Source organism: Acinonyx jubatus, chromosome A1 (assembly GCF_027475565.1).
Source record: "Acinonyx jubatus isolate Ajub_Pintada_27869175 chromosome A1, VMU_Ajub_asm_v1.0, whole genome shotgun sequence".
NCBI lineage: Eukaryota > Metazoa > Chordata > Mammalia > Carnivora > Felidae > Acinonyx > Acinonyx jubatus.
This window is the reverse complement of record NC_069380.1, coordinates 86258927-86285258: the sequence shown is the minus strand read 5'-3', so window position 1 is coordinate 86285258 and position 26332 is coordinate 86258927. Positions and strand designations below refer to the sequence as shown.

At 40.7% G+C, this 26332-nt stretch overlaps 1 protein-coding gene across 1 annotated transcript in view; it reads left to right on the top strand.

Annotated features, from left to right (window-relative positions):
• The first annotated feature begins 275 nt into the window (after nt 1–275).
• Nucleotides 276–26332, top strand: part of NLRP3 (NLR family pyrin domain containing 3) — a 51638-nt gene continuing 25581 nt past the window's right edge. Inside the window, exons 1-7 of the mRNA XM_015062912.3 lie at nt 276–1680; nt 2061–2389; nt 7318–7416; nt 8137–9898; nt 12491–12661; nt 14798–14968; nt 20162–20332. Coding sequence (XP_014918398.1) covers nt 2107–2389; nt 7318–7416; nt 8137–9898; nt 12491–12661; nt 14798–14968; nt 20162–20332 — 2657 coding nt within the window. The 5' untranslated portion in view covers nt 276–1680; nt 2061–2106. The remainder of the gene's footprint in view (nt 1681–2060; nt 2390–7317; nt 7417–8136; nt 9899–12490; nt 12662–14797; nt 14969–20161; nt 20333–26332) is intronic.

The window sequence follows — 26332 nt, the reverse complement described above, 5'->3', positions numbered from 1 at the left end:
GCCAGCTTGAAAGTTTGTCCTTCAATGAGGATTTGGAATGTACTCTGATGTTTCTCATTATTGGGCTTTATGTGTTTGTGCAAGTGTGTGCCTAGGGGCAGGGGTGAGGGCCAGGACAGCAGACACAGCTTAGACCCACGACTCTGGGGGATTTGCTGAGCAGTCCCCCAGAGGCTGGATGGAGAGGATGTGTATGAGGAAATGAACATCCTAGACAGCAGGGACATAGGAGATAAAGGTTAGGATAGGGTGCACTAGGGTTAGGGAAAGGGGGGCACCGAGGACAGGTACAGACAGTCTGGGTGTGGATGAGAAGATTGGTGGAGGGGGACCAGGGATGGATCCATCTGGAGGCGGCCCACCACCCCTCAAATGCATAAGGAATAGACTTGGCAGGTGCGTGGAGCCAGGGGTGAGATACAGAGAGAGGTGAGCTTGTCTCTGTGTCTTGCACACTAATCTGTGGTCATTCTAAATTCTAATTTAAAGTGTTCCATAGCTCCACAGGCTCTCTCCCTCCCATCAGCATCATTTATGCCTTTAGGTTGATGCTGTGCTTTTCCAAATTCGTTGTGAAGGGACCAATCCCAAACACAATGAGCGCGTTCATCTATCCAAAATCTGGGAAAGGTGGAAGAGAAAAAGTTGTAGCAGCTGACCTCTGCTCTTTGTGGAACCCTAAATTTACATAGGGAAACTGAGCTCAGTGAGCTCTGTAATACATGGCTGTGTGTGGCAAATGCTGGGAAAATGTTTTTTTGCTTTTTAACCATCTATTTTACAGTCTTTGATCTTTTTTTGTTTTGGATCTGACTGACAAACCTAGTTAAGTGATGGAAGAGATAGTTACACACCTTTCCACTCTGTGAACAGTGCAGTGTTAGGGATGTGAGAAATCAGTGACCCTGATCTAAATCCTGGCTTTGAACCATTTTTTTTTCTTTCTGTGAAACCTTGGACAAACCCCCTAGTTTCTAAGACTGAGTTCCAAAAAAAAAAAAAAAAAAAAGAAGACTAAGTTCCTTTTCCACAAAACGGGCTTAGAAATATACTCATGTCATACAGCTTTGTGAGAGTTAGATAAGAAAAAGGATTAGTGCAGGACCTTAGCCCACAAGAGACTCTCAATAAATGTCAGTTCTAACAATTATAATTGTGAATTTTGCAAGGAGACCTTAAAGAGATGTTATGTGTTTATTCCACCCACCCCACCCCTGCGGTACCTAAGTTTCATTTCATTTGTTTCTATCAATCAGTGGATCAATAGACGTGCACTAGAAGACCATCCCCTTCTCTGTGCTCTTTCTCTGTCCAGCCATGTGCTGCTCTGTTACCATCATAGTTACTCATTTCCTGGGTCAAAGCAAAAACGGGGAACCAGAGCCTTTCAATTAGAAGGAACTTAAGAGCCATATTTTCCACTCTGTCATTTTATAGATGAGGAAAGTGAAGGTGAGGAGTAATGAAGAGTTTATCGTAGGCCATAGCCCAGTAATTAGTGAGAACAAAATTCTCTCGGTGACATTTGGAAGTGACATCACAGAGCAGTTGGTTTGCGCATATATAAGGCTGTTAATGCAGTTGCGTTTGTGGGTTTAATTACTGTTTCTGTCCACAGGGACACCTTTCTTCCATGGCTCAGGACACACTCCTGAGTCAAGCTAACAGGAGAACATTCTGGTAGGTATTTGGTTCCCTTTTTTTTTCTTTTTGATGTTTATTTATTTATTTTGAGAGAGAAAGAGAATGCGAATGAGCAGGGGAGGGGCAGAGACAGGGAGAGAGAGAAACCCAAGCAAGCTCCAGGCTCAGCATGGAGCCCGATGTGGGGCTCAGTCCCATGATCCCTAGATCATGACCTGAGCTGAAATCCAAAGTTGGGCACTTAACTGACTGAGCCACCCAGGTGCCCCTGGTTCACTTCTTAAAATTAAAGATGACAACTCACAGTTGGGTTATAGTTTTTGTTTTGTATTCTGGATTTTTCATAGTTTAATTCTCTCTAAAGAGGGCAGAATTTAAAAATGACTCTCCTTACCTGTCTGTTTCCACTGTTCCAGCTTCCCAGTGTGGACCTATGCCCAAAGACCCTGACCAGAGCCACGGATGAACATGGCAAGTGTCCGCTGCAAGTTGGCCCGTTACCTGGAGGATTTGGAGGACACAGACTTTAAGAAATTCAAGATGCACTTAGAAGACTACCCTTCTCAAAAGGGGTTCAGCCCACTCCCTCGGAGTCAGACAGAGAAGGCAGACCACATGGATCTAGCTACTTTGATGATTGACTTCAATGGTGAGGAGAAGGCATGGGCCATGGCAGTGTGGATTTTTGCTGCAATCAACAGGAGAGACCTTTATGAAAAAGCTAAGAGGGATGAGCCACAGTGGGGTGAGTGGAGGGAAGACAACATTTTTAAAAATTGTGATAAAATACACATAACATAAAATTTACCCTCTTACCATTTCTAAACATATGGTTCAGTAGTGTTAAGCAGAGTCATGTTGTGCAATCAATCTCCAGAACTTTTTTTCATCTTACAAAACTCTGTACCCATTAAATAACAATTCTCCATTCCCTTCCCCTCAGCCTCTTGAGCCACCACTTTCTGTCTCTATGAATCTGACTACTCTTTGTACCTCTTATAAATTGAATCATAAAGTATTTGTTTGTATGTGGCTTATTTTGTTTAAGATAAAGTCCTTGAGCTTCATCCATGTTGTCACACATGACATGATTTCATTCCCTTTTAAGGTGTAATAATATCCCCTGGTATATGTATACCACATTTTGTTCACCTATTCATCCATCAATGGACATTCAGATTGCTTCTAGCTTTTGATTCTTGTGACTAATGCTGGTAGGAACATGTGGGTACAAGTTTCTTTGAGACCCTGCTTTCATTTCCTTTGGGTGTATGTTCAGAAGTGGAATTATTGGATGATATGGTAATTCTAGGTCCAATTCTTTGAGGAACTCCCATAATGTTTTCCACAGTGGCTGCACCATTTTGCACTCACATCAACAGTGTACAAGGGTTCTAATTTTTCCTCATCCCCAACACTTATTTTATTTTTGTTTTGATAGTAGCTATTCTAATGGCTGTGAGATGATATCTTATTGCAGTTTTGAGTTGCATTTCCTGATCGGCTACTGATACTGAATGACTTTTCATGTGGTTTTTAGCCATTTGTTTATCTTTGGAGAAATGTCTATTCAACTCCCTTTTCCCATATTTTAATTGGGGTATTTGTTGTTGCTGTTGTTGACTTGTGAGGACTCTTTTTATGTCCTGGATATTAACTATTTATCAAATATATGATTTGCAAATATTTTCTTCCATTCCATGGATTGCCTTTTCACTCTGTTGATGGTATCTTTTGATGCAATAAAGTTAACCTTTGTTTTTTAATAATTCCATTTATCATCTTGGCTTTATCCTCTTTCTTCCTCTCATGATACTGCCATGAGACATTGGAGGAAAGCAGTTTGGTTTCCTTCTAGCTCCTTTAAAAATCCAACTCATGGCTCATCTATCCCCTAGGAACTGTGGACATGTTGGGGGTAGGGTTTTTCTTTCTGGCTTGATGTTTTGAACAAGGGAAGGGTACAAGAAAGAGCTCAAAGGAACCTAGAAGATCACAGGATGATGATGTTGAGCTAGTAGAAAGGAGGAATAAAAATGAATCAGCAGATCAGGAGAAGTATGGTGAATGGGTCAGTGATATGGACATAATGAGGGACAGAAACATGATAATGGGGGCATGAGGTGGGGATGCACAGCAGCGGGATGTTATAAAAAATGCATATAATAATATAATTAAAATTGTGTCCTTACTTATATACTAATTAACCAAATTAAGGTGTAATAATCATAGTGGCAGAAGTGGTTCACTTAAGCAGTTTTTATGGATTTTGGTAATTCCTTGTAAGAACTCCATGAGGCTGGCATTTTTTTAAAATTTTATTTGTAGGCTCTACACCCAACATAGGTCTTGAACTCACAACCCCTAGATCAAGAGTTGCATGCTCTACCAACTGAGCCAGCCAGGCGCCATGAGGCTGGCACTTTCAAATGAACTTTCAGTTTCATTACTAAATAAGACACTCCAGACACAAAAAGACAAACACAGTATGATTCCATTTATAAGAGCTACTACAGTGGTTAAATTTATAGAGACAGAAAGTGGTTGCTAGGAGCTGCAGGCAGTGGGGAATGGGGAATTGTTTAATGGTTAGAGTTTCAGTTTTGCAAATAGAAGATCATTCTGGAGGTTGGCCAACAACTTGAAGTGAGTCTGAAAGAGATTCTGGTTGCCTGAGACTCTGTTTCAGTCAGATCCAAGACCTGGATTCAGTGCCAGGTGTGCCTTGGGCTGGATCCTGGCTCTTAACTACTATGCTATCTTGGCTTCTGTAACTGGGCTCTGAGATGGAAGAATTATAACTAGGGTTAGAAGTCTGTTTTTGTTTTTGTTGTTGTTGAGGGGGAGAAGATTGTAGGGTTAGGTTTTAGATTAAGAATTAAGTCATGGTTTTGGTTTGAGTTAATGTTTAGATTTTGTTTTGTGACCGAGTTATCAATAGCATTTGCATTCAGAATAAGTAGACACCTACGTAGAATCTTTAAAAAATTTTTTTTAATGGTTATTGATTTTTGAGAGAGACAGAGTGCAGCATGGGAGGGGCAGAGAGACAGGGAGACACAGAATCAGAAGCAGGCTATAGGCTCTGAGCTGTCAGCACAGAGCCCAATGTGAGGCTTGAATTCACGAACCGTGAGATTATGACCTGAGCTGAAGTTGGACAGTAAACCAGCTGAGCCACCCAGATGCCCCTTTACCAGGAATCTTTTATGTTGCTCTTGGGTTCCTGCTCATCTAAAATTATCTCTCAAATATTTCCCCTGGTTGCTTAGCACTTGTTCTATTGTACTTTAATTTCTCTGGTGAAATGCTTCTTTGGGATGTGTAATTTAGTGACTGTTTAGATCTATGATTCTCAACTGTAGATGCATGTTGGAGCTTTCAAAATATATTGGGTGCTACAAACAGAAGAATGAAACTGGACCATTTTCTTACACCATTCACAAAAATAAACTCAAAATAAATGAAAGACCTAAGTGTGAGACAGGAAAGCATCAAAACCCTAGAGGAGAAATCAGGCAACAACCTCTTTGACCTCAGCCACAGCAATTTCTTGCTCAACACATCTCCAAAAGCAAGGGAATTAAAAACAAAAATGAGCTATTGGGACTTCATCAAGATAAAAAGCTTCTGCACTGCAAAGGAAACAATCAAGAAAACTAAAAGGCAATTGACAGAATAGGAGAAGATATTTGCAAATAACATATCAGATAAAGGGTTTTTATCCAAACTGTATAAAGAACTTACCAAACTCAACACCCAAAAAACAAATAATCTAGTGAAGAAATGGGCATAAGACTTGAGTAGACACTTTTCCGAAGAAGACATCCAGGTGGCTAACAAACACATGAAAAGACGCTCATCACTCATCATCAGGGAAATACAAATCGAAATCACACTGAGATATCACCCCACACTTGTCACAGTGGCTAAAATTAACAACTTAGAAAACAACAGATGCTGGTGAGGATGTGGAGAAATGGGGACCTTCTTTCACTGTTGGTGGGGAAATGCAAACTGGTGCAGCTGATCTGGAAAACAGTGTGGAGGTTCCTCAAAAAATTAAAACTAGAACTACCCTATAACCTAGCAATAGCACTACTAGGAATTTATCCAAAGGATACAGGAGTGATGATTCAAAGTGGTGCATATACCCTAATGTTTATAGAAGCACTTTCAACAATAGCCAAATTATGGGAAAAGCCCAAATGTCCATCAACTGATGAATGGATAAAGAAGATGTGGTTTATATATACAATGGAATACTACTTGACAATGAGAAAGAATGAAATCCTGCCATTTATGACAACATGGATGGAACTGGAGGGTATTATCTTGAGTGAAATAAGTCAGAGAAAGACAGATAGCATATGTTTTCACTCATATGTGGATCTTGAAAAACTTAACACAAGACCATGGGGGAAGGGAAAGGGAAAAGGAAAAATTAGTTTCAAACAGAGAGGGGGAAAACACATAAGAGACTCTTAAATACAGAGAACAAACTGAAAGTTGATGGGGGTGGATGGGGGAGAGGGGAAAATGGGTGATGGACACTGAGGAGGGCATTTGTTGGGATGAGCACTGGGTGTTGTGTGTAAGTGATGAATCATGGGAATCTAACCCCCAAACCAGGAGCACACTATACACTATATACAATGAATGTTAGCTAACTTGACAATAAATTTTATATATATATATATATATATATATATATATATATATAATCTGTTTATTTAGTTTTGAGAGAGAGCGAGAGAGCACATGAGCAGGGGAGGGACAGAGAGAGAAGGAGTCACAGAATTTGAAGCAGGCTCCAGGCTCTGAGCTGTCAGCACAGAGCCTGGCACAGGGCTTGAACCCATGAATTGTGAGATCATGACCTGAGCCGAAGTTGGAAGTTTAACCGACTGAGCCACCCAGGCACCCCACTGACAATAAATTATATTAAAAAAAATATATATATATAACTTTTATTTTATATTTATTTATCTATTATTATACACAATGGTGCTGGACCCTACCTCAGATAAATTGAAAAATAATCACTGCGGGTGGAGTCCAAGAATCAGTATTTTAAAATATGTTTTTATTTATTTTGAGATAGAGAGAGGGAGCAATCAGGGGCAGGGAAGAGAGAGCAGGAGAGAGAGAATCCTAAGCAGCTTCCAGGAGTCAGCACAGAACCTGACATGGGACTGGAACTTCTAAACCATGAGATCATTACCTGAGTCAAAATGAAGAGTCTGTCACTCAACCAACTTAGGCTACCAGGTGCACCTCAGAGTCAATATTTTTAAAGCTTCCTAAGTGAATCTCAAGTCAGCTGGGATACTGAACCACTGAGTTAGACAAACTAGATTGGTAATTCTTACTTTGGGAGACTAAGAATGTGGGTATGACTAATTTCAGACATTTGGGGGCAGGGATGGGTAATCCTGCTGGTCCATAGCCATCTTGGGGATATTTAGACATTTAAAAGTGCATGAATGCCACGAAGTGGATGTCCAGCTGCACACCTGTCATTTGCAGCTCTAAGCTCTGTTTTTGTTTGGGAGAGATCTGGAACAGGGGACTTTGAGCTGTGCCAGCTGTTGGGTACTGGGTCTGAATTATGTCACCTTAGTCAGGAGTCCTGGCTTTTAAATTTGTATTTCTTTTTCCTTTTGTTTTCAGATAATGCACATGTGGTATACCGGGAAGAAAGCCTTGAAGAAGAGTGGATGGGTTTATTCGGGTACCTATCCAGAATCTCTATTTGTAAAAAAAAGAAGGGTAAGCAATGGGAATAGTGCTTCCCATTGGGTTTGGAAATCCTGCTTTGGAGGCTGGGAAGCTTGTTCATCCTATATGTTCCTGCTCCTTGGGGGTACAGAGGCCCATTTCAGGAAATCCACTAGAGCTGAAGAAACAGATCAGTGTTCACATGGCTCCTTGTAGTAGTCCCAAGGGAAGTCACCAAGGGGAGGTGATTGAGTGTTTCAGGTTTTAAAAGGTATGGGATGCCGACCTAAAGGAATAAGATAGAAGAAAAATGAATGACTTTCTGGGGGCACCTGGGTGGCTCAGTTGGTAAAGTTGATTTTGGGTTAGGTCATGATCTCATGGTTCATAAGTTCCAGCCCTGCAGCAGGCTCTGAGCTGACTGTGAAGAGCCTGCTTGGGAGTCTCTCTCTCTCTCCCTCTCTCTCTCTCTCTCTGCCCCTTCCCTGCACTCTCTCTCTTTCTCTCTCTCAAAAATAAATAAACATTGTAGAAAAGGATTTTCTGGTAGGTGACAGTGCCTGTGGCACTTTGCTGTTCTTCTGCTCAGCTGTGTATAGGAAGATTTTGACATCCTAGATTTTCTGGGACCGTCTGTACCTGTGCAGTGAAGAGAACTTGCACTTTCCATTTCTTAGCTCTGGTCATCACTCCCTATGGACCAGAGACCCTTGTTGAGAGCTTTCATGTGCTTGGGCTTCTCCCAAAGTCTACCTTTCTGTTTTGCCTCAGATTACTGTAAGAAGTACAAAAAACATGTGAGGAGCAGATTCCAGTGTATCAAAGATAGGAATGCTCGTCTGGGTGAGAGCGTGAACCTCAACAAACGCTATACCAGGCTGCGTCTTGTCAAGGAACACAAGAACCAGCAAGAGAGGGAACATGAGCTCCTGGCCATCGGCAGGACTTCAGCCAAGATGCTGGACAGCCCTGTGAGCTCCCTGAATGTGGAATTACTGTTTGAGCCTGACGACCAACACTCTGAGCCTGTTCACACGGTGGTATTCCAGGGAGCAGCAGGCATTGGGAAAACAATACTGGCAAGGAAGATCATGTTGGACTGGGCATCAGAGAAAATTTACCAGGACAGGTTTGACTATTTGTTTTATATCCACTGTCGGGAAGTGAGTCTCGGGACACGGAGGAGCCTGGGAGACCTGATTGTCAGCTGCTGCCCGGATCCAAACCCACCCATATGCAAGATTGTGAGCAAGCCTTCTCGGATTCTCTTCCTCATGGATGGCTTCGATGAACTTCAGGGTGCCTTTGATGAACACACAGAGGCGCTCTGTACAAACTGGCAGAAGGTAGAGCGGGGAGACATTCTCCTGAGCAGCCTCATCAGAAAGAGGCTACTTCCCGAGGCCTCTTTACTTATCACCACGAGACCTGTGGCTCTGGAGAAACTACAGCATTTGCTGGACCGGCCCCGTCATGTGGAGATCCTGGGTTTCTCAGAGGCCAAAAGAAAGGAATACTTTTTCAAGTATTTCGCAGATGAGCAGCAAGCCAGGGAGGCCTTCAGGCTGATTCAGGAGAATGAGATCCTCTTCACCATGTGCTTTATCCCCTTGGTCTGCTGGATTGTGTGCACTGGGTTGAAGCAGCAGATGGACAGTGGCAAGAGTCTTGCCCAGACATCCAAGACCACCACTGCAGTGTACATCTTCTTCCTCTCCACTTTGTTGCAATCCCGCAGAGGGAACCAGAACCACGATGTCTCTACTAACCTCCGGGGTCTCTGTTCCTTGGCCGCAGATGGAATCTGGAACCAGAAAATCCTGTTTGAGGAGTGTGACCTTAGGAATCATGGCCTTCAGAAGGCAGATGTATCTGCTTTCTTGAGGATCAACCTATTCCAGAAGGAAGTGGACTGTGAGAAATTCTACAGCTTCATCCACATGACCTTCCAGGAATTCTTTGCTGCCATGTACTACTTGCTGGAAGAGGAGGGACAGGGAGACACAGGGAGCTTGCTGTTGAGTGGTTCCAAGCTTCCCAACCGAGATGTGACAGTCCTTCTGGAAAACTATGGCAAGTTTGAAAAGGGGTATCTGATTTTCGTTGTCCGTTTCCTCTTTGGCCTTGTAAACCAGGAGAGAACCTCCTACTTGGAGAAAAAACTGAGTTGCAAGATCTCTCAGCAAATCAGGCTGGAGCTGCTAAAATGGATTGAAAAGAAAGCCAAGGCCAAGAATCTGCAGATCCAGCCCAGCCAGTTGGAGTTGTTCTACTGTCTATATGAGATGCAAGAGGAGGACTTTGTGCAAAAGGCCATGGGCCATTTCCCCCAAATTGACATCAATCTCTCTACCAGAATGGACCATGTAGTTTCTTCTTTTTGTATTGAGAACTGTCAAGGTGTGGAATCACTTTCCCTGAGGTTGCTTCATAACTCTCCAAAGGAAGAGGAGGAGGAAGAGGAGGAGGAAGTGCAACACTGTGAGGTGGACCACTGTGTCCTCCTAGATCCTCATGCTGCCTATACTCACCGGTAAGACAATTTGGCTTCAGGCAGGTGGTAGAATGGTAGTGTTGCCTTCACTTTCTAGTCACCTTTCTCTGGGCACTTTCTCTCTTCCCACTTCTCAATTGTCTTTAAAATGTGGTTGCAACAGAGGCACCTGGGTGGGTCAGTCAGTTAAGCATCAGCCTCTTGATTTTAGCTCGGGTCATGATGACATAGTTCATGAAATTGAGCCCCACATCGGGCTCTGCACTGACAGCATGGATCCTGGTTCGGATTCTGTCTCTTCCTCTCTCTCTGACCCTCCCCTGCTAATGTGCATGCTCTCTCAAAATAAATAAATAAGCATTTAAAAAATGTGGTTGCAACAGCTACATAATGCCACCACCACCCATTTCTACCTGACTCCTTCAGCGGCAGAGATTGACTAGTAGAGGAAAGGTAGGTGGACAAATGGATGAGAAAAAAGCCACCACCACCACCACCAACAACAAAATAAATGTTTGGTGGATGTGAACTCAGTGCAAGGTATTACGTGGGGAAGAGAGTTGAATGCAAGTGTTGTGAACTCAAATTGCTTGTAATCTACTTGGGGCTCTAGTGCATAGTATCCAGTCAATTCCCAAGCAGCAAAACAATCACAGTGACTGTCCCAGGAACAGAGAGGATAGAGGGCCTTTGGTGCTGGAGGGAGAAGTTTCTCAGAGGAGTGATGTTGGAGCTTGCCATGAAGGATCTGTAGGATGTGAGTGAGTGTAGGAGAAGGTAAAGGGATTTTGGCAGTGGTGTCTGTGTAACAAAGTATAAATATGGTCTGAGGAGCAGTGTATGCAGGAGACTATGGGGGACTGACATGACTTCATTGGAACAAACATAATGAGAGAAACTGAAGGAAATAGGGCTGGAAAGGAGAAGGTACTTTTAAGCTTTCACACTGTGTTTATAACAAGGAAGTCACCAAGGTCTTCCTCTTCAAGAGCACCCTCTTCAAGGTCTGTTCACCGACTTTGTAGGGGATTGGAAGCCAGTTTCTGTGTCTGTACAGCAAAGCAATTCAGTTCCCTGACCTCTGAAATCCCTGCTTGGACATGGCCACAGCTACGGTGGGAAGGTAGATGCTCTGCATGTGCTTGAGTTTAACCTGCAAAAACAAAACAAAACAAAACAAAAACAAAAAAAAACAACCCCCACAAAAAAACACTTGACATGAGACAAAATTAAAGAGATAGGGGGCTGGCCCTTCTACTAGGAGCAATGAATTTTCATCTCCCTCTCTCCCTCTTGGCAGCACTTCCAGCATGATATTTATTTATCATTTGGTCATCAAGGACCACCCACTGGGGCTTCAGTGTTGCTGAGACCCAGGCCCTGCTCACAGTGATGTAAGGTTTGGTTGTGGGGATAGTTGGGACACAAGAATGGACTATAGGGAGGAATCAGCTATGGCAAGAACACCTGCAGGATGCACCAGAAGCCCACCGTGGGGAGCCCTTGAGCAGCTGGACTCTGAAGGATGGATCATGAGGAGCCAAACAGAGGGAATAGTGGGTTCATAAGGCAGGAGTTGGGGAAGCAGGATATGTCTCTATGGTGGGAAATAGTTCAGAATAGCTGCAGGGGGGTGGGAAGGGGGGAGAAAGAGACAGGAAGTGAGGGAAGGAGGCATACCTGCTCATTAGGGCCCTAAAAACTAGTCTGAGAAGAGACCTGATCATGGTTACACAGCCGTGGGAGAAGGCTTGCAGAGACTTAGAATAAAAGTCCTGATAAAAAGCCTGACACCCATCTTGCTAGATGACAGTTATGTTCCTCAGAGGGTAGGAGCTTGCTTTGTGTGTTCTGGAACCTTCTGAAGCCAGCAGCATGGGCATCCACCTCATGCTTGTTAGAAGTGCAGAATTGCAGGCCCAGTCCTAGACCCACAAAGTCAGAATCTGCATTTCAACATGAGCTACACATTGGAAGCACTGGAAGTCTTAAAAACATTGATATGCTTGGTCCCATCTCAGAGATTCTGACTTATTCCTATGGAGAGGACTGGCCTAGGGGTTTTTGAGAGCATCACAGATGCTGTTATGTAGCCAGTGTCAGAACTAGGCTCTGAATCACTTCCAGAGTGTCCATGGCCTTGGGCAGGACAGCTGACCAATGAGAGGGGAGGAGAAGGACATCTGACAGAGGGGATAGGGGGTGCACAAAGGCAGCCAGTCACAGGCTCAAGCCATTTCCATAATAAGGTGTGTAGGACAGTCGTACCAGGGCCCCCTAGCCTTTGTTATTCCTCAGTATGCAATCTTTGTTTCTGTGAGTCATTTCTTTTTTTTCTCTAAGTTTATTTATTTATTTTGAGAGAGAGAGAGCAGGGGAGGGGCAGAGACAGAAGGAGGGAAAGAGAATCCCAAGTAGGCTCCACACTGTCAGCACAGAGCTATATTCAGGGCTCAATCCCATGAACTGTGAGATCATAACTTTAGCTGAAATCAAGAGTCAGATGCTTAACTGACTGAGCCATCCAGGCAACCTCTGTAAGTCATTTTATAATGCTTGGGAAGTCTTGGTCTGGTGCCAAGCCACTCCTGATTTTCCTTTCTCTCTTTCTTCCTTCCTTACAACTTCTAGGTTGGTGAACTGCCATCTCACTGTTAGCCTTTGGCAGGGTCTCTTCTCAGTACTAAGCACTAGCTGGAACCTCACGGAACTGAACCTCAGTGACAATGCTCTGGGGGACCCAGGGATGATGGTGTTATGTGAGATGCTCCAGCGTCCTGGCTGTAATGTTCAGAGATTGTGGTAAGAACCTGTGTGTGTGTGTGTGTGTGTGTGAATGAGATATAGGGAGGACTGGAGGAAGACCTCAGGGTCCAGATAAGTGGTTTATTAGTTTTCTAGGGCTGCTATAACAAAGTACCACAAACCCAGAGGCTTAAACAACAGAAATTCATTTTTTCACAGTACCAGAAGTCCAAGATGAAGATGTCAGCAGGGCTGGTTTCTTCTGAGGCTTCCCTCATTGGTTTACAGATGGTGGTCTTCTCCCTGTGTCTTCACACGGTCCCTGTATTCATGTCTGATATCCTCAAAGACACCAGTTGCATTGGATGGGGGTCAATTTAATGACCACATTTAACTCTTTAAAGCCTGATCGCCAAATAGAGTCACAATTCTGAAATCCTAGGATTAAGACTTCAATGTATAATTTTTGGAAGGAATGGTGGACACAATTCAGCCTATAAGAGGTGGGAAGGCAGAATTAATTGGAGGCCAGTTGTTCAGGAAGTTTCAAATGGGGAAGAATGAAGGAGAAATGAAATGAAGTCATTTGTTGGTGATGTGACAAAAAGTGCCTGACCTTCAAGGTTTTCCATTTTCTCACCGGCCATCCTCTTAGATGAGAATCAGAGAATTTTATCATGTATAACAGCTACCTAGTCTGGACCCCATCAAAACATTTTGTATACATTGAAATGTCACAGAGACTCTCCTTTAGCTTTCTTAATAAAGAGTGGTTGCTCTGAGCCCAAACTGTGAGTCAGACTTACATGCCTCAAGAGGAGCACACAGGTGTCTGAGCCATCTCCCAAACTCTCTTCCATAACACATCTGCATTTTGGATGAGCTACACAGCCAGCGTTAGAGTCTACCACTCCCGGGTGTTTTCATAAATCCCTCTCTTGATCACCATACCCACCCCAACATCATACTTATCAATTTTACCTCCTATACAAACCACTAGCCCAGGTCCAGCAACCATGATTACTTGCCTGGATTTTGTAATGGCCTCCAAGACCATCAGCTTCATGGGTCAGGATTCATGTTTATCTTTCCATTGTCCCTGAAATGTCAGGATAAGTGTCTCAGCAAACATTAGTGCTCAAAAACACATACTTAATGAATATTGACTGGTCTCCCCACATTCACTTTCACCACCTACAATTCTAGTCTCTATATAGAAGTCAGAGGGTTATTTAGAAAATTCTACTTTGATCATGCCATTCTTTTGCTTCTCTCTGCTCTTTTGATAAATTACAAATCCCCTTCTTGCTTTCAAGCTCTGTTTTTGGCTCTTTACCTGCCTCTCTATATCTATCCCACGCCATTCTCCCCACCTCCCTGGTGGGTGTCCCTGTGTGATTCCAGAGAGTGAGACACAAACCAGGAGACATGGGTGATAATGATTTATTTTACCACAATGATTTAGTCATACATTTACTTCTAGTTGGTGTGGAAATGGGGGCAGAAAGGAAGATTAGCGGTTCTAGGATGATGAACTATTGTCCTGGAAAGGAGAATGTTATTCTTGCTCCTCTGACAGGGACACATAGTTGTTGTCGGTGGTGATGGTGATAGCGGTGTGTGTGTGTGTGTGTGTGTGTGTGTGTGTGTGTGTGTGTCTGTGTGTGTGGTTGTAAAACAAGTCAAGAATTAGAGCTTCCTGCTATTTCAGTGTAGGTGGAAGGCTGGGATTTAATCATCAAACAGAACAATGGGGACAAGATTAGCAAAGAGAAGTAGATGGGTAAAGCCCTAGAGTAGTGCCCACGTGAGGGATTTTCACAGTTAGGGACATGTGCTAAAGAAATGAAACACATAGGTTCACCACCTTTTTCATGCATAAAACAGGGACGTGCCATGTATACATTGGAGAGCTGACCATTATTTATAGAGGGAGTTCACTGATGCACTCAGCAGTTGTGGTCTTGGTCTGTGAGTTAGTGAGCTTGGGGACGAACTTCACAGTAAGTCTCAGGCTGTGTGCAGGAGTTCTGATAGGATGACACTTTACATAAGTTTGGTTAAGATTTTCCCTTTGTGACATGAGACCACAAGTGCCCCTGTTTGGTGCGGAAAACAAGCTTAGACTGGAAGGCAGTGACGAGATAAGCAGCCTGTGTTCTGATGCTTTCTGCTTCTGTACTTGGCATGAAGGTTGGGGCGATGTTGCCTTTCCTATCAGTGCTGCTTCAACATCTCCTCGGTCCTGAGCAGCAATCAGAAGCTGGTAGAATTGGATCTGAGCCACAACAGCTTGGGAGATCTTGGAATCAGACTTCTTTGTGTGGGACTGAGGCATCTATTCTGCAATCTGAAGAAGCTCTGGTGAGTCTGAGATATTTTCCTTCGTGAGGCAAGCAGGAGCTGTGGCTTCAATGAGCCAAGATGAGCGATTTTATTTTATTTTTTTATTTTATTTTAATTTATTGTATTTTATTTTATTTATTTTATTTTTTTAAATATGGAATTTATTGTCAAATTGGTTTCCATACAACACCCAGTGCTCATCCCAACAGGTGCCCTACTCAATATCCATCACCCACCCTCCCCTCCCTCCCACCCCCATCAATCCCTCAGGTTGCTCTCAGATTTTAAAAGTCTCTTATGGTTTGGATCCCTCCTTCTCTAACCTCTTTTGTTTTTTTCCTTTGCCTCCCCTATGGTCATCTGTTAAGTTTCTCAGGATCCACATAAGAGTGAAAACATTTGGTATCTATCTTTCTCTGTATGACTTATTTCACTTAACATAACACTCTCCAGTTCCATCCACGTTGCTACAAAAGTCCATATTTCATTCTTTCTCATTGCCACGTAGTATTCCATCATGTATATAAACCACAATTTCTTTATCCATTCATCAGTTGATGGACATTTAGGCTCTTTCCATAATTTGGCTATTGTTGAGAGTGCTGCTATAAACATTGGGGTACAAGTCCCCCTAGGCATCAGCACTCCTGTATCCCTTGGGTAAATTCCTAGCAGTGCTACTGCTGGGTCATAGGGTAGGTCTATTTTTAATTTTTTGAGGAACCTCCACACTATTTTCCAGAGCGGCTGCACCAGTTTGCATTCCCACCAACAGTGCAAGAGGGTTCCCGTTTCTCCACATCCTCACCAGCATCTATAGTCTCCTGTTTTGTTCATTTTAGCCACTCTGACTGGTGTGAGGTGATATCTGAGTGTGGTTTTGATTTGTATTTCCCTGATGAGGAGTGACGTTGAGCATCCTTTCATGTACCTTTTGGCCATCTGGATGTCTTCTTCAGAGAAGTGTCTATTCATGTTTTCTGCCCATTTCTTCATTGGATTATTTGTTTTTCGGGTGTGGAGTTCGGTGAGCTCTTTATAGATTTTGGATGCTAGCCCTTTGTCCAATATGTCATTTGTAAATATCTTTTCCCATTCCGTTGGTTGCCTTTTAGTTTTGTTGATTGTTTCCTTTGCAGTGCAGAAGGTTTTTACCTTCATGAGGTCCCAACAGTTCATTTTTGCTTTTAATTCCCTTGTCTTTGGAGATGTGTCAAGTAAGAAATTGCTGCGGCTGAGGTCAGAGAGGTTTTTTTCCTGCTTTCTCCTCTAAGGTTTTGATGGTTTCCTGTCTCACATTCAGGTCCTTCATCCATTTTGAGTTTGTTTGTGTGAATGGTGTAAGAAAGTGGTCTAGTTTCATCCTTCTGCATGCTGCTGTCCACTTCTCCCAGCACCATTTGTTAAATAGACTGTGTTTTTTCCATTGGATATTCTTTCCTGCTTTGTCAAAGATTAGTTGACCATACTTGTGTGGGTCCAATTCTGGGGTCTCTATTCTATTCCATTGGTCTATGTGTCTGTTTTTGTGCCAATACCATGCTGTCTTGATGATGACAGCTTTGTAGTAGAGGCTAAAGTCTGGGATTGTGATGCCTTCCGCTTTGGTCTTCTTCTTCAAAATTACTTTGGCTATTCGGGGCCTTTTGTGGTTCCATACAAATTGTAGCATTCCTTGTTCTAGCTTCGAGAAAAATGCTGGTGCAATTTTGATTGGGATTGCATTGAATGTGTAGATAGCTTTGGGTAGTATTGACATTTTGACATTATTTATTCTTCCAATCCATGAGCATGGGATGTTTTTCCTTTTCTTTGTATCTTCTTCAATTTCCTTCCTAAGTTTTCTATAGTTTTCAGCATACAGATCCTTTACAGCTTTGGTTAGGTTTATTCCTAGGTATTTTATGCTTCTTGGTGCAATTGTGAATGGGATCAGTTTCTTTATTTGTCTTTCTGTTGCTTCATTATTAGTGTATAAGAATGCAATGATTTATGTACATTGATTTTGTATCCTGCGACTTTGCTGAATTCATGTATCAGTTCTAGCAGACTTTTCGTGGAGTCTATCGGATTTTCCATGTATAATATCATGTCATCTGCAAAAAGTGAAAGCTTGACTTCATCTTTGCCAATGTGGATGCCTTTGATTTCCTTTTGTTGTCTGATTGCTGATGCTAGAACTTCCAACACTATGTTAAACAACAGCGGTGAGAGTGGGCATCCCTGTCGTGTTCCTGATCTCAGGGAGAAAGCTCTCAGTTTTTCCCCACGGAGGATGATATTAGCTGTGGGCTTTTCATAAATGACTTTTATGATGTTTAAGTACGTTCCTTCTATCCCGACTATCTCGAGAGTTTTGATTAAGAAAGATGCTGAATTTTGTCAAAAGCTTTTTCTGCATCGATTGACAGGATCATATGGTTCTTATCTTTTCTGTTATTAATGTGATGTATCACATTGATTTGTGAATGTTGAACCAGCCCTGCAGCCCAGGAATGTATCTCATTTGATCATGGTGTATAATTCTTTTTATATGCTGTTGAATTTGATTTGCTAGTATCTTATTGAGAATTTTTGCATCCATATTCATCAGGGATATTGGCCTGTAGTTGTCTTTTTTTTTCTGGGTCTCTATCTGGTTTAGGAATCAAAGTAATGCTGGCTTCATAGAATGAGTCTGGAAGTTTTCCTTCCCTTTCTATTTTTTGGAACAGCTTGAGAAGGATAGGTATTATGTCTGCTTTAAATGTCTGGTAGAATTCCCCTGGGAAGCCATCTGGTCCTGGACTCTTATTTGTTGGGACATTTATGATAACTGATTCCATTTCTTCGCTGGTTATGTGTCTGTTCAAGTTTCTATTTCTTCCTGTTTGAGTTTTGGAAATGTGTGTGTGCTTAGGAATTTGTTCATTTCCTCTAGGTTGTCCAGTTTGTTGGCATATAATTTTTCATAGTATTCCCTGATAATTGCTTGTATTTCTGAGGGATTGCGTGTAATAATTCCATTTTCATTCATGATTTTATCTATTTGTGTCATCTCCTTTTCTTTCTGAGAAGCCTGGCTAGAGATTTATCAATTTTGTTTATTTTTTCAAAAAAACAACTCTTGCTTTCATTGATCTGCTCAATAGTTTTTTAAGATTTTATATTGTGTATTTCTGTTCTGATATTTATTATTTCTCTTCTTCTGCTGGATTTGGGGTGTCTTTGCTGTTCTGCTTCTATTTCCTTTAGGTGTGCTCTTAGATTTTGTATTTGGGATTTTTCTTGTTTCTTGAGATAGGCCTGGGTTGCAATGTATTTTCCTCTCAGGACTGCCTTTGCTGCATTCCAAAGCATTTGGATTGTTGTATTTTTATCTTCATTTGTTTCCATGTATTTTTAAATTTCTTCTCTAATTGCCTGGTTGACCCACTCTTTCTTTAGTAGGGTGTTCTTCAACCTCCATGCCTTTGGAGGTTTTTGAGACTTTTCCTGTGGTTGATTTCAAGCTTCATAGCATTGTGGTCTGAAAGTATGCATGGTATGGTCTCAATTCTTTTATACTTATGTATAAAATGTGACCCAGAATGTGATCTATCTTGGAGAAGGTTCCATGTGCACTTGAGAAGAAAGTATATTCTCCTGCTTTGGGATGCAGAATTTAGAACTCTGCAACCCAAAGATGGGAGATTTTAGCATGAGAATGACCTTCACTGCTCAGAAGATTTTCCAGTGTTTATCAATAATTCAGTCAGTTAGTGTTTCCTGTGGGAAGAGCCACATACCAAACCTTAGAAAGGAAGTTAAATAATCAAATATATCATGCTTGCCTTTAAGGTATTTATAGTCTAGCTGAGAAAATAAAACCCCCATAATGCATTGTTCCAGAAGGGTTTTGGGACTTTATTACAAGCCCTTAGTCTCCACACTAAATAGGAAAAGAGGTGCTAACACAAGAGTGGCAGACACTTGATATTTTATGCAGCTCTCACTAAATGATTCTGGGAGACTTGAATTTTGAAGAAGAGAAAACACTTCAAAATGGTAAGGCCAATTTATACCCATTATAATGGCAATTATAAAAAAAAGTAATCCAGCATGAACTTTCGGGCGCTTGGGTGGCTCAGTCCATTGAATGTCACCTCTTGATTTCAGCTCCATTCAGGATTCCAGGGCCATGGGATGGAGTCCCGGGTCGGTTCCACGCTGAGTATGGAAACTGCTTAAGATTCTCTCTCTCTCTCCCTCTCTTTTCGTCTCCACTCCTGCTTTCTCTCTCTCTCTCTCTCTCTCTCTCTCTCTCTCTAAAATACAATTAAAAAAATAAAACAAAACGAAAAACTGGTGTTGGTGAGGATATGGAGAATTAGGAACCATCACACATTGCTGATGGGAATGTAAACTGGTACAGCTGGTTTGGAGAACAGTACGTCAGTTCCTCAAAAAATTAGACATAGAATTGCTATATGATCCAGCAATTTCACTTCTGGCTATATATAGGAAAGAGCTGAAATCAGGCACCCAAACATGTATCAGTACACCTGTGTCTATAGCAGCATTATTCACAATAGCTGGAAGGTGGAAACATCTCAATATCCATGGATGAATGGATTAAAAAATGTGGTATAGGGTGGGGTTGGGGGTGGGATTTGGGGTGGAGGAATGTGGTATATACATGCATACAGACTTAAAAGGAATTTAGATGAATCTTGAGGACATTATACTCATTAAAATGATCCAGATTAAAAAGTGCAAATACATATGATCTGGCTTATAGGAAGTACCTAAAATAGATTCATAGAGGCAGGAATCCAAATAGTGGGTCCCAGGGGCTGGGGGAGGGAGGAACAGGGAATTTGTGTTTAGTGGATACCAAGTTTCAGTTTGGAAAGATGAAAAACTTCTGGAGATGGATGGTGGTCATGGTCACACAACAATGTGCATATACTTAAATGCTACTGAATTGTGCACTTAAAGAGAGTAAATTTTATGTCACATGTATATTTTAACACAATAAAAGTAAGTATAGGGAGCTGAAAAGATGTGGAGTTGGCATGGGCTTGGATGGTACTTTCTATTACACCAAATAAAATGAAATAAAAAGCTAGCATAGAGTTTGGGCCCACTTTTCCCATGTATGGACGGGAGTAGAGGTAGCATCAGATCACGTGCATCCTTGACTCACAGAGGTAAGAGAAGGTTTATGACATTCTGCCATCTTTATGGAAGGTTGGTCAGTTGCTGTCTCACATCAGCATGTTGTGAGGACCTGGCATCCGTCTTGAGCACCAGCCAGTCCCTGACCAGACTCTACTTGGGGGAAAATGCACTGGGAGACTCAGGAGTTGGAGTTCTATGTGAAAAAGCAAAGCATCCACAATGTAAGCTGCAGAAACTGGGGTAAGTCTTCATGGGTGTCTCAGCAGAAAAGCATGTTCTCTCCATGGATGTATGTTTGGAAAATGTGGATGGGGGTTGCGGTATAAAAGACTATACGATGGAGTTGAGGGTAGAGAATGGAGGAGACAGACTAGATACTACCTTCTGCTAGTAAGGTATTTATGACTACAGAATTGGAAATTCTTAGACTCTAGACAGTCAGACAATATACAACACACGTAAATAGTATAATAAAAACTGTATTCATGATGAGGGCTACTTTCTTGCCCACCTTCAGATCAGGTGCCATTGGATCAGGTACTACATGAAGTGAAAGTGTGAGCCATGCAGAAGCCAGGGGAGAAGAAATACTCCAGGAAAAGAACAGAAGGGAAGAGGCCCAGAGCATAGACTCTCTGGTGGCCCTCTGCGGTCCTGGCTGTAACTTTGTACATCTTTCCCAGTTTTTATTTTAGTTGACATCTGTTGCCTTTAATTCCACTCATCTTCTTCCTGAAACTCTTCTCTCTTGTTTTTGGGGTGCTACTCAGTCTTTCCTGCTAATTTTATAGCTTCCTCTTCTTTGGGTCCTGCATTGACTTCACTTCCTGTGGTCTGGGGATTTCACCACTGGTTTTCTTTTTCGTTTTTTTACTGATATTTTTACACTCTCTGGGAACTTTCATATGCCCCTTAGTTTCAAAAACAACATGTATAGAGATGGATCAGAAAACAGGTCTTAAACTTATATATTGCTTTATTGTTTATTAGCCTTTAAAAAATAGATTTTTATATCTTAGAGCACTTTTAGATTCACAGCAGGGTTTGAAGGAAGGTACTGAGACTTCCCACATAACTTCTGTCCCCACCATACATAGTGTCCCCCGTTATCAACATAATTAGAGTGATACATTTGTTATAACTAATGGCTGACACATCATAATCACCCAAAGTCCACAGTTTACATCAGAATTCATTCCTAGTTATGTACATTATATGAGTTTGGACAAGTGTATAATGACATGTGTCTACTACTATAGTATCACAGAAAGTGGTTTCACTGCCCCCATATCCTCTGTGTTTGCACTATTCATCCTTCCTTTTTGCTCATCCCTAGCAACCACTGTTTTTGCTTTTTAATTGAAGTAAACATACAATGTTATGTTAATTTTAGGTGTGCAACAAACTGATTTGGCAATTCTATACATTATGCTATGCTCACCAAGATAAGTGTAGTTACCCTCTGTCACCATACAACGTTATTACAATCTTATTGACTATATTCCGTATACTGTACTTTTCATCCTTATAACTAATTTATTTTATAACTGGAAGTTTGTACCTCTTAATCCCCTTTACCTATTTCACTCACTCCCCTACCCTCTGGGAACTACTACTTTGTTCTTTTGTATTTTTGATTCTGTTTTGTTATTGTTGTTGCTGTTGTTGTTGTTGTTGGCTTGTTCATTTGTTTGTTTTTTAGATTCCACATATAAATGAAATATATGGTATTTGTAAATGGGATAGTTTTCTTAGTTTCTTTTTCTTCTACTTCATTATTAGTATGTAGAAATGCAACAGATTTCTGTATATTAATTTTGTGTCCTGCAACTTTACTGAATTCATTTATCAGTTCTAATAGTTTTTGTGGTGGATTCTTTAGGGTTTTCTATATATAGTACCATGTGATTGGCAAATAGTGAGTTTCCTTCTTCCTTACTACTCTGGGTTCCTTTTGTTGTCGTCATCTGATTGCTGCAGCTAGGACTTCCAGTACTATGTTGAATAAAAGTGGTGAGAGTTGACATCCTGTCATGTTCCTGATCTTAGAGGAAAAGTTCTCAGTTTTTAACCATTGAATATAATGTTAGTTGTTGCTTGTTCACAAATGGCCTTTATTATGTTGAGGTATGTTCCCTCTAAAGCCACTTTGTTAAGAGTTTTTATCATGAATGGATGCTGTATTTTGTCAAATAATTTTTCTGCATGTATTGAGATGGTCATATGGTTTTTATCCTTTCTCTTGTTAAAGTGATGTATCACATTGATTTACAAATTGGTTTGTGACTTACAAACCAATCAATTGGTCATTGATTTACAAATTGGTTTGTGTGATTTACACATTGGTTTACAAATATTGAGCTACTCTTGCATCCCTGGAATAAATCCTCCTTGATCATGATGAATGACTTTTTAAGTATTGTTGAATATTTTTTTGAGAATTTTTTCATCTGTGCTCATCAGGGATATTGTCCTGTAGTTTTCTTTTTGTTGTGTCTTTGACTGGTTTTGGTATCAGTGTAATGCTGGCTTCATGGAATGAATTTGGAGATTTTCCTTCCTCTTCTATTGGGAATAGTTGAGAAGGATAGGTATTACTTTTCTTTAAATGTTTGGTAGAATTTATGTGAAGACATCTGGTCCTGGAATTTTGTTTGTTTGTAGTTTTTTGATTTTCAATCCAATTTCTTTAATTGGTCTCTTCAAATTTTCTATCTTTTCCTGATCCAGTTTTGGAAAATTATGTTTCTAATAATTTATCTATTTTTTTCCTAAATTGTCCAGTTTGTTGGCATATACATTTTAATAATATTCTTTTATACTCATTTGTACTTCTGTGAGGTTGGTTGTTATTTATCCTCATTCATTTCTTATTTTACTTTTCTGAGTCCTCTTTCTTTCTTGGTGAGTCTGGCTAAAGGTTTATCAATTTTGTTTGTAAATTCAAAGAACCAGCTCCTGATTTCATTGATCTTTTCCATTGTTTCTTTAATCTCTATTTCATTCATCTATGCTCTAATCTTTATTATTTCCTTATTTCTACTAGCTTTTGGTTTTGTTAGTTCATCTTTTTTATTTTTCTCTTTCCCGTGTTAGGTTAGGTTGTTTATTTGAACTTTTCCTTGTTTCTTGAGGTAGACCTGTATTGCTACTTGCTGCATCCCGAAAATTTTGGATTGTTGTATTTTCATTTCCATATGTCTCCATGTTTTTTTTTTTTAAACTTCCTCTTTGATTTCTTCGTTGAGCCATTCATCATTTAGTAGCATGTTGTTTAACCTCCATGTATTGGTGATCTTTCCAGACTTTTTCTTGTAATTGATTTCTAATTTTATATTGTTGAGGTCAGAAAAGATGCTTGATATCACTTTAAACTTCTTAAAGTTACTGACAATTGTCTTGTGGCCTAACATGTGATATTTCCTGGAGAACGTTTTGTATGCACTTGAAAAGAATGTGTATTTTCCTATTTCTCGTTGGAATGTTCTATGTATATCTGTTAGGTCATCTGGCCAATGTGTTGTTCAAAGCCACTATTTTCTTTTTGATTTTCTGTCTGGATGATCTATCCACTGATGTAATTGGGGTGTTAAAATCCCTTATTATTGTATTACTGTCATGTTCTCCCTCTGTGTCTGCTAATAACTTCTTTATGTTTTAGGTGTTCCTGTGTTCGGTGCATAGATATTTATAATTGTTATATCCTCCTTTTCAATTGTTCCCTTTATCATTACATAGTGCCTTTCTTTGTCTCTTGTTACAGTCTTTGTTTTAAAATTTGTTTTTTCAGATATAAGTATTGCAGCCCTGTTTTTTTTTTCTTCTTTTTCTACTTGCATGGTATATGTTCATCTTTTCACTTTCTGTCTGTGTGTGTTTTTAGGTCAGAAGTGAGTCGTTTCAGGCAGCATATAGATGGGTCTATTTTTTTTTTATCCATTCAGTCAGCCTATATGTTTGATCGGAATACATAGCCTATTTATATTTAAAGTAATTATTGATAAGCATTATTTATTTCCATTTTGTTAATTGTATTCTGGTAGTTTTTGTAGTTCCTTTCTTGTCCTCTTGCTCTCTTCCTTTGTTGTTTGATGGCATTCTTTAGTGTTGTGCTTTGATTCCTTTCTTTTTGTGTGTGTGTGTGTGTGTGTGTGTGTGTGTGTGTGTGTGTGTGTTTATTTTGGTTTTTGATTTGTGGTTACCATGAGGTTCATATATAGCATTTTATGGATATAACAGTCTATGTTAAGTTGATCGTTGCTTGAACACATTCTAAAAGCACTACATTTTTACTCCCCTCCCATGTTGTATGTACACGATGCCATATTTTATATATCTTATTTTAAATTTTGTGTATCTCTTGACTGAGGTGTGTAGATATAATTGATTTTACTACTTTTGTGTTTTAACCTTCACACTGGCTTTGTAAATGATTAATCTACTACCATTACTGAATGTTTGCTTTCACCAGTGAATTTTTTTCCTTTTATAATGTTCTTACTGGTAGTTATGTGTTTTCTTTCCACTGAAGACATCCCCTTTAACATTTCTTGTAAAGCTGGTATAGTAGTGATGAACTCCTTTAACTTTTGTTCATATGGGAAATATTGTATCTCTCTATTCTGAATGATGATCTTGCTGGATAGAATATTCTTGGTTGCAGAGTTTTTCTTTCCAGCATTTTGAATATGTCATACCAGTCTCTTCTGGCCTGCAATACTTTTGCTGAAAATTTTTAGAATTCTTTTGATCATTTCTTTGTTGTCATTTAAATTATTATGTGTCCTTGTGTGAACTTCTTTAGGTTCATCTTGTTAGGAACTCTCTGGGCTTCCTGGACCTGGATCTATTTCCTTCCCCAGATTAGGGAATTTTTCAACTATTATTTCTTCAAATATGTTCTGTCTCTTCTCCTTCTGGGATCCCTAGTATGTGAATGTTATGCTTGACAATGTCACTGAGTTTTCTCAACCTATTGTAATATTTTATTCTTCTTTTTTCTTCTTGCTGTTCAGCTTGCTTGCTTTCTGTTACGTTATCTTTTAGATGGTTGATCCATTCCTCTATATCCTTAAATCTGCTGTTGATTCCCTCTAGTGTATCTTTTATTGGATTGGATCTATTGTATTTGTATTGGATTGTATTGGATTCTTTATTCTGGCTGGTTCTTTTTTATATTTTCTATCTTTCTGTTGAGGTTCATCCACTCTTAAGTCCAGTAAGTATCTTTATGACCATTACTTTGAATTCTTTATCAGGCATATTGCTTATCTATGTTTTACTTAGCTCTTTTGCTGTAACTTTGTCTTGTTCTTTCATTTGGAACATATTCCTCTTCCTCCTCATTTTGTCTGACTCTTTGTGTTTGTTTCTATGTATTAAGGAGGTCGGCTATATCTCCTGGTCTTGAAAGCAGTGACCTTGTGTAGAAGAGATCCTGTGGTTCCCTATGATGCAATGTTCCTGGTCAACAGAACCAGGCATTCCAGGGATGTTCTCCTAGGTGGGCTGCACACACCATCTTGTGGCTGCTGTGGGTGAAGTGAGCAGAGTTTGGTTCTTGCTCTGTTGAAGGGCCTTCTGAGGCTGCCACAGTCTCATAGGTAGGTGAGGTCTGCAGTCAGATTAGCTGTTTGTACTTAGCCTCTCTGCGACAAATGTATGTTTATGAAGTGACAGGGCATTCTTCCTGTGTAGTCAGCTAAAAGGTTTAGTTGCTAAAACTGTGGGCATGCTGGTGTGTGTGGGTTATTTCCCTATCTTCCCAGGGCAGGAGTCACCTTGGAGTAGTGGGACTACTTGCTGGGGCTGCTTGCTGTTTGTGGTGGGGCAGGAGCCACTTTGGATGGACACTTACTGAGGTGGGTGATTTGGATGTGGTGAGTCTGCAGAAGAACACAGCAGGGCATGAAGTATTACCAAGATAGGTGGATACTATCCACCATAATGTTAATGCTGACTCTTGCACGTTTCCAGCTATCTAGGCTTGGGAAAAAAAGAGAAATGGTGCCTACTAGCACTTTTGTTCTCAGAGAAATCTGAAGACCCCTGCACCTCCAACACATGTTTTGAGATTAGTAAATAAATTTCTGTCACGTATTCCCAAGACACTTTTCAACTGCTGCTTTTGTGCTTGGGCAAAATTATTTATTATGCTGGCTATTTTTTTTTAATTTAAGTTTATTTTTTTTAGTAATCTCTACGCCCAATGTGGGGCTTGAACTAACAAACCTGAGGTCA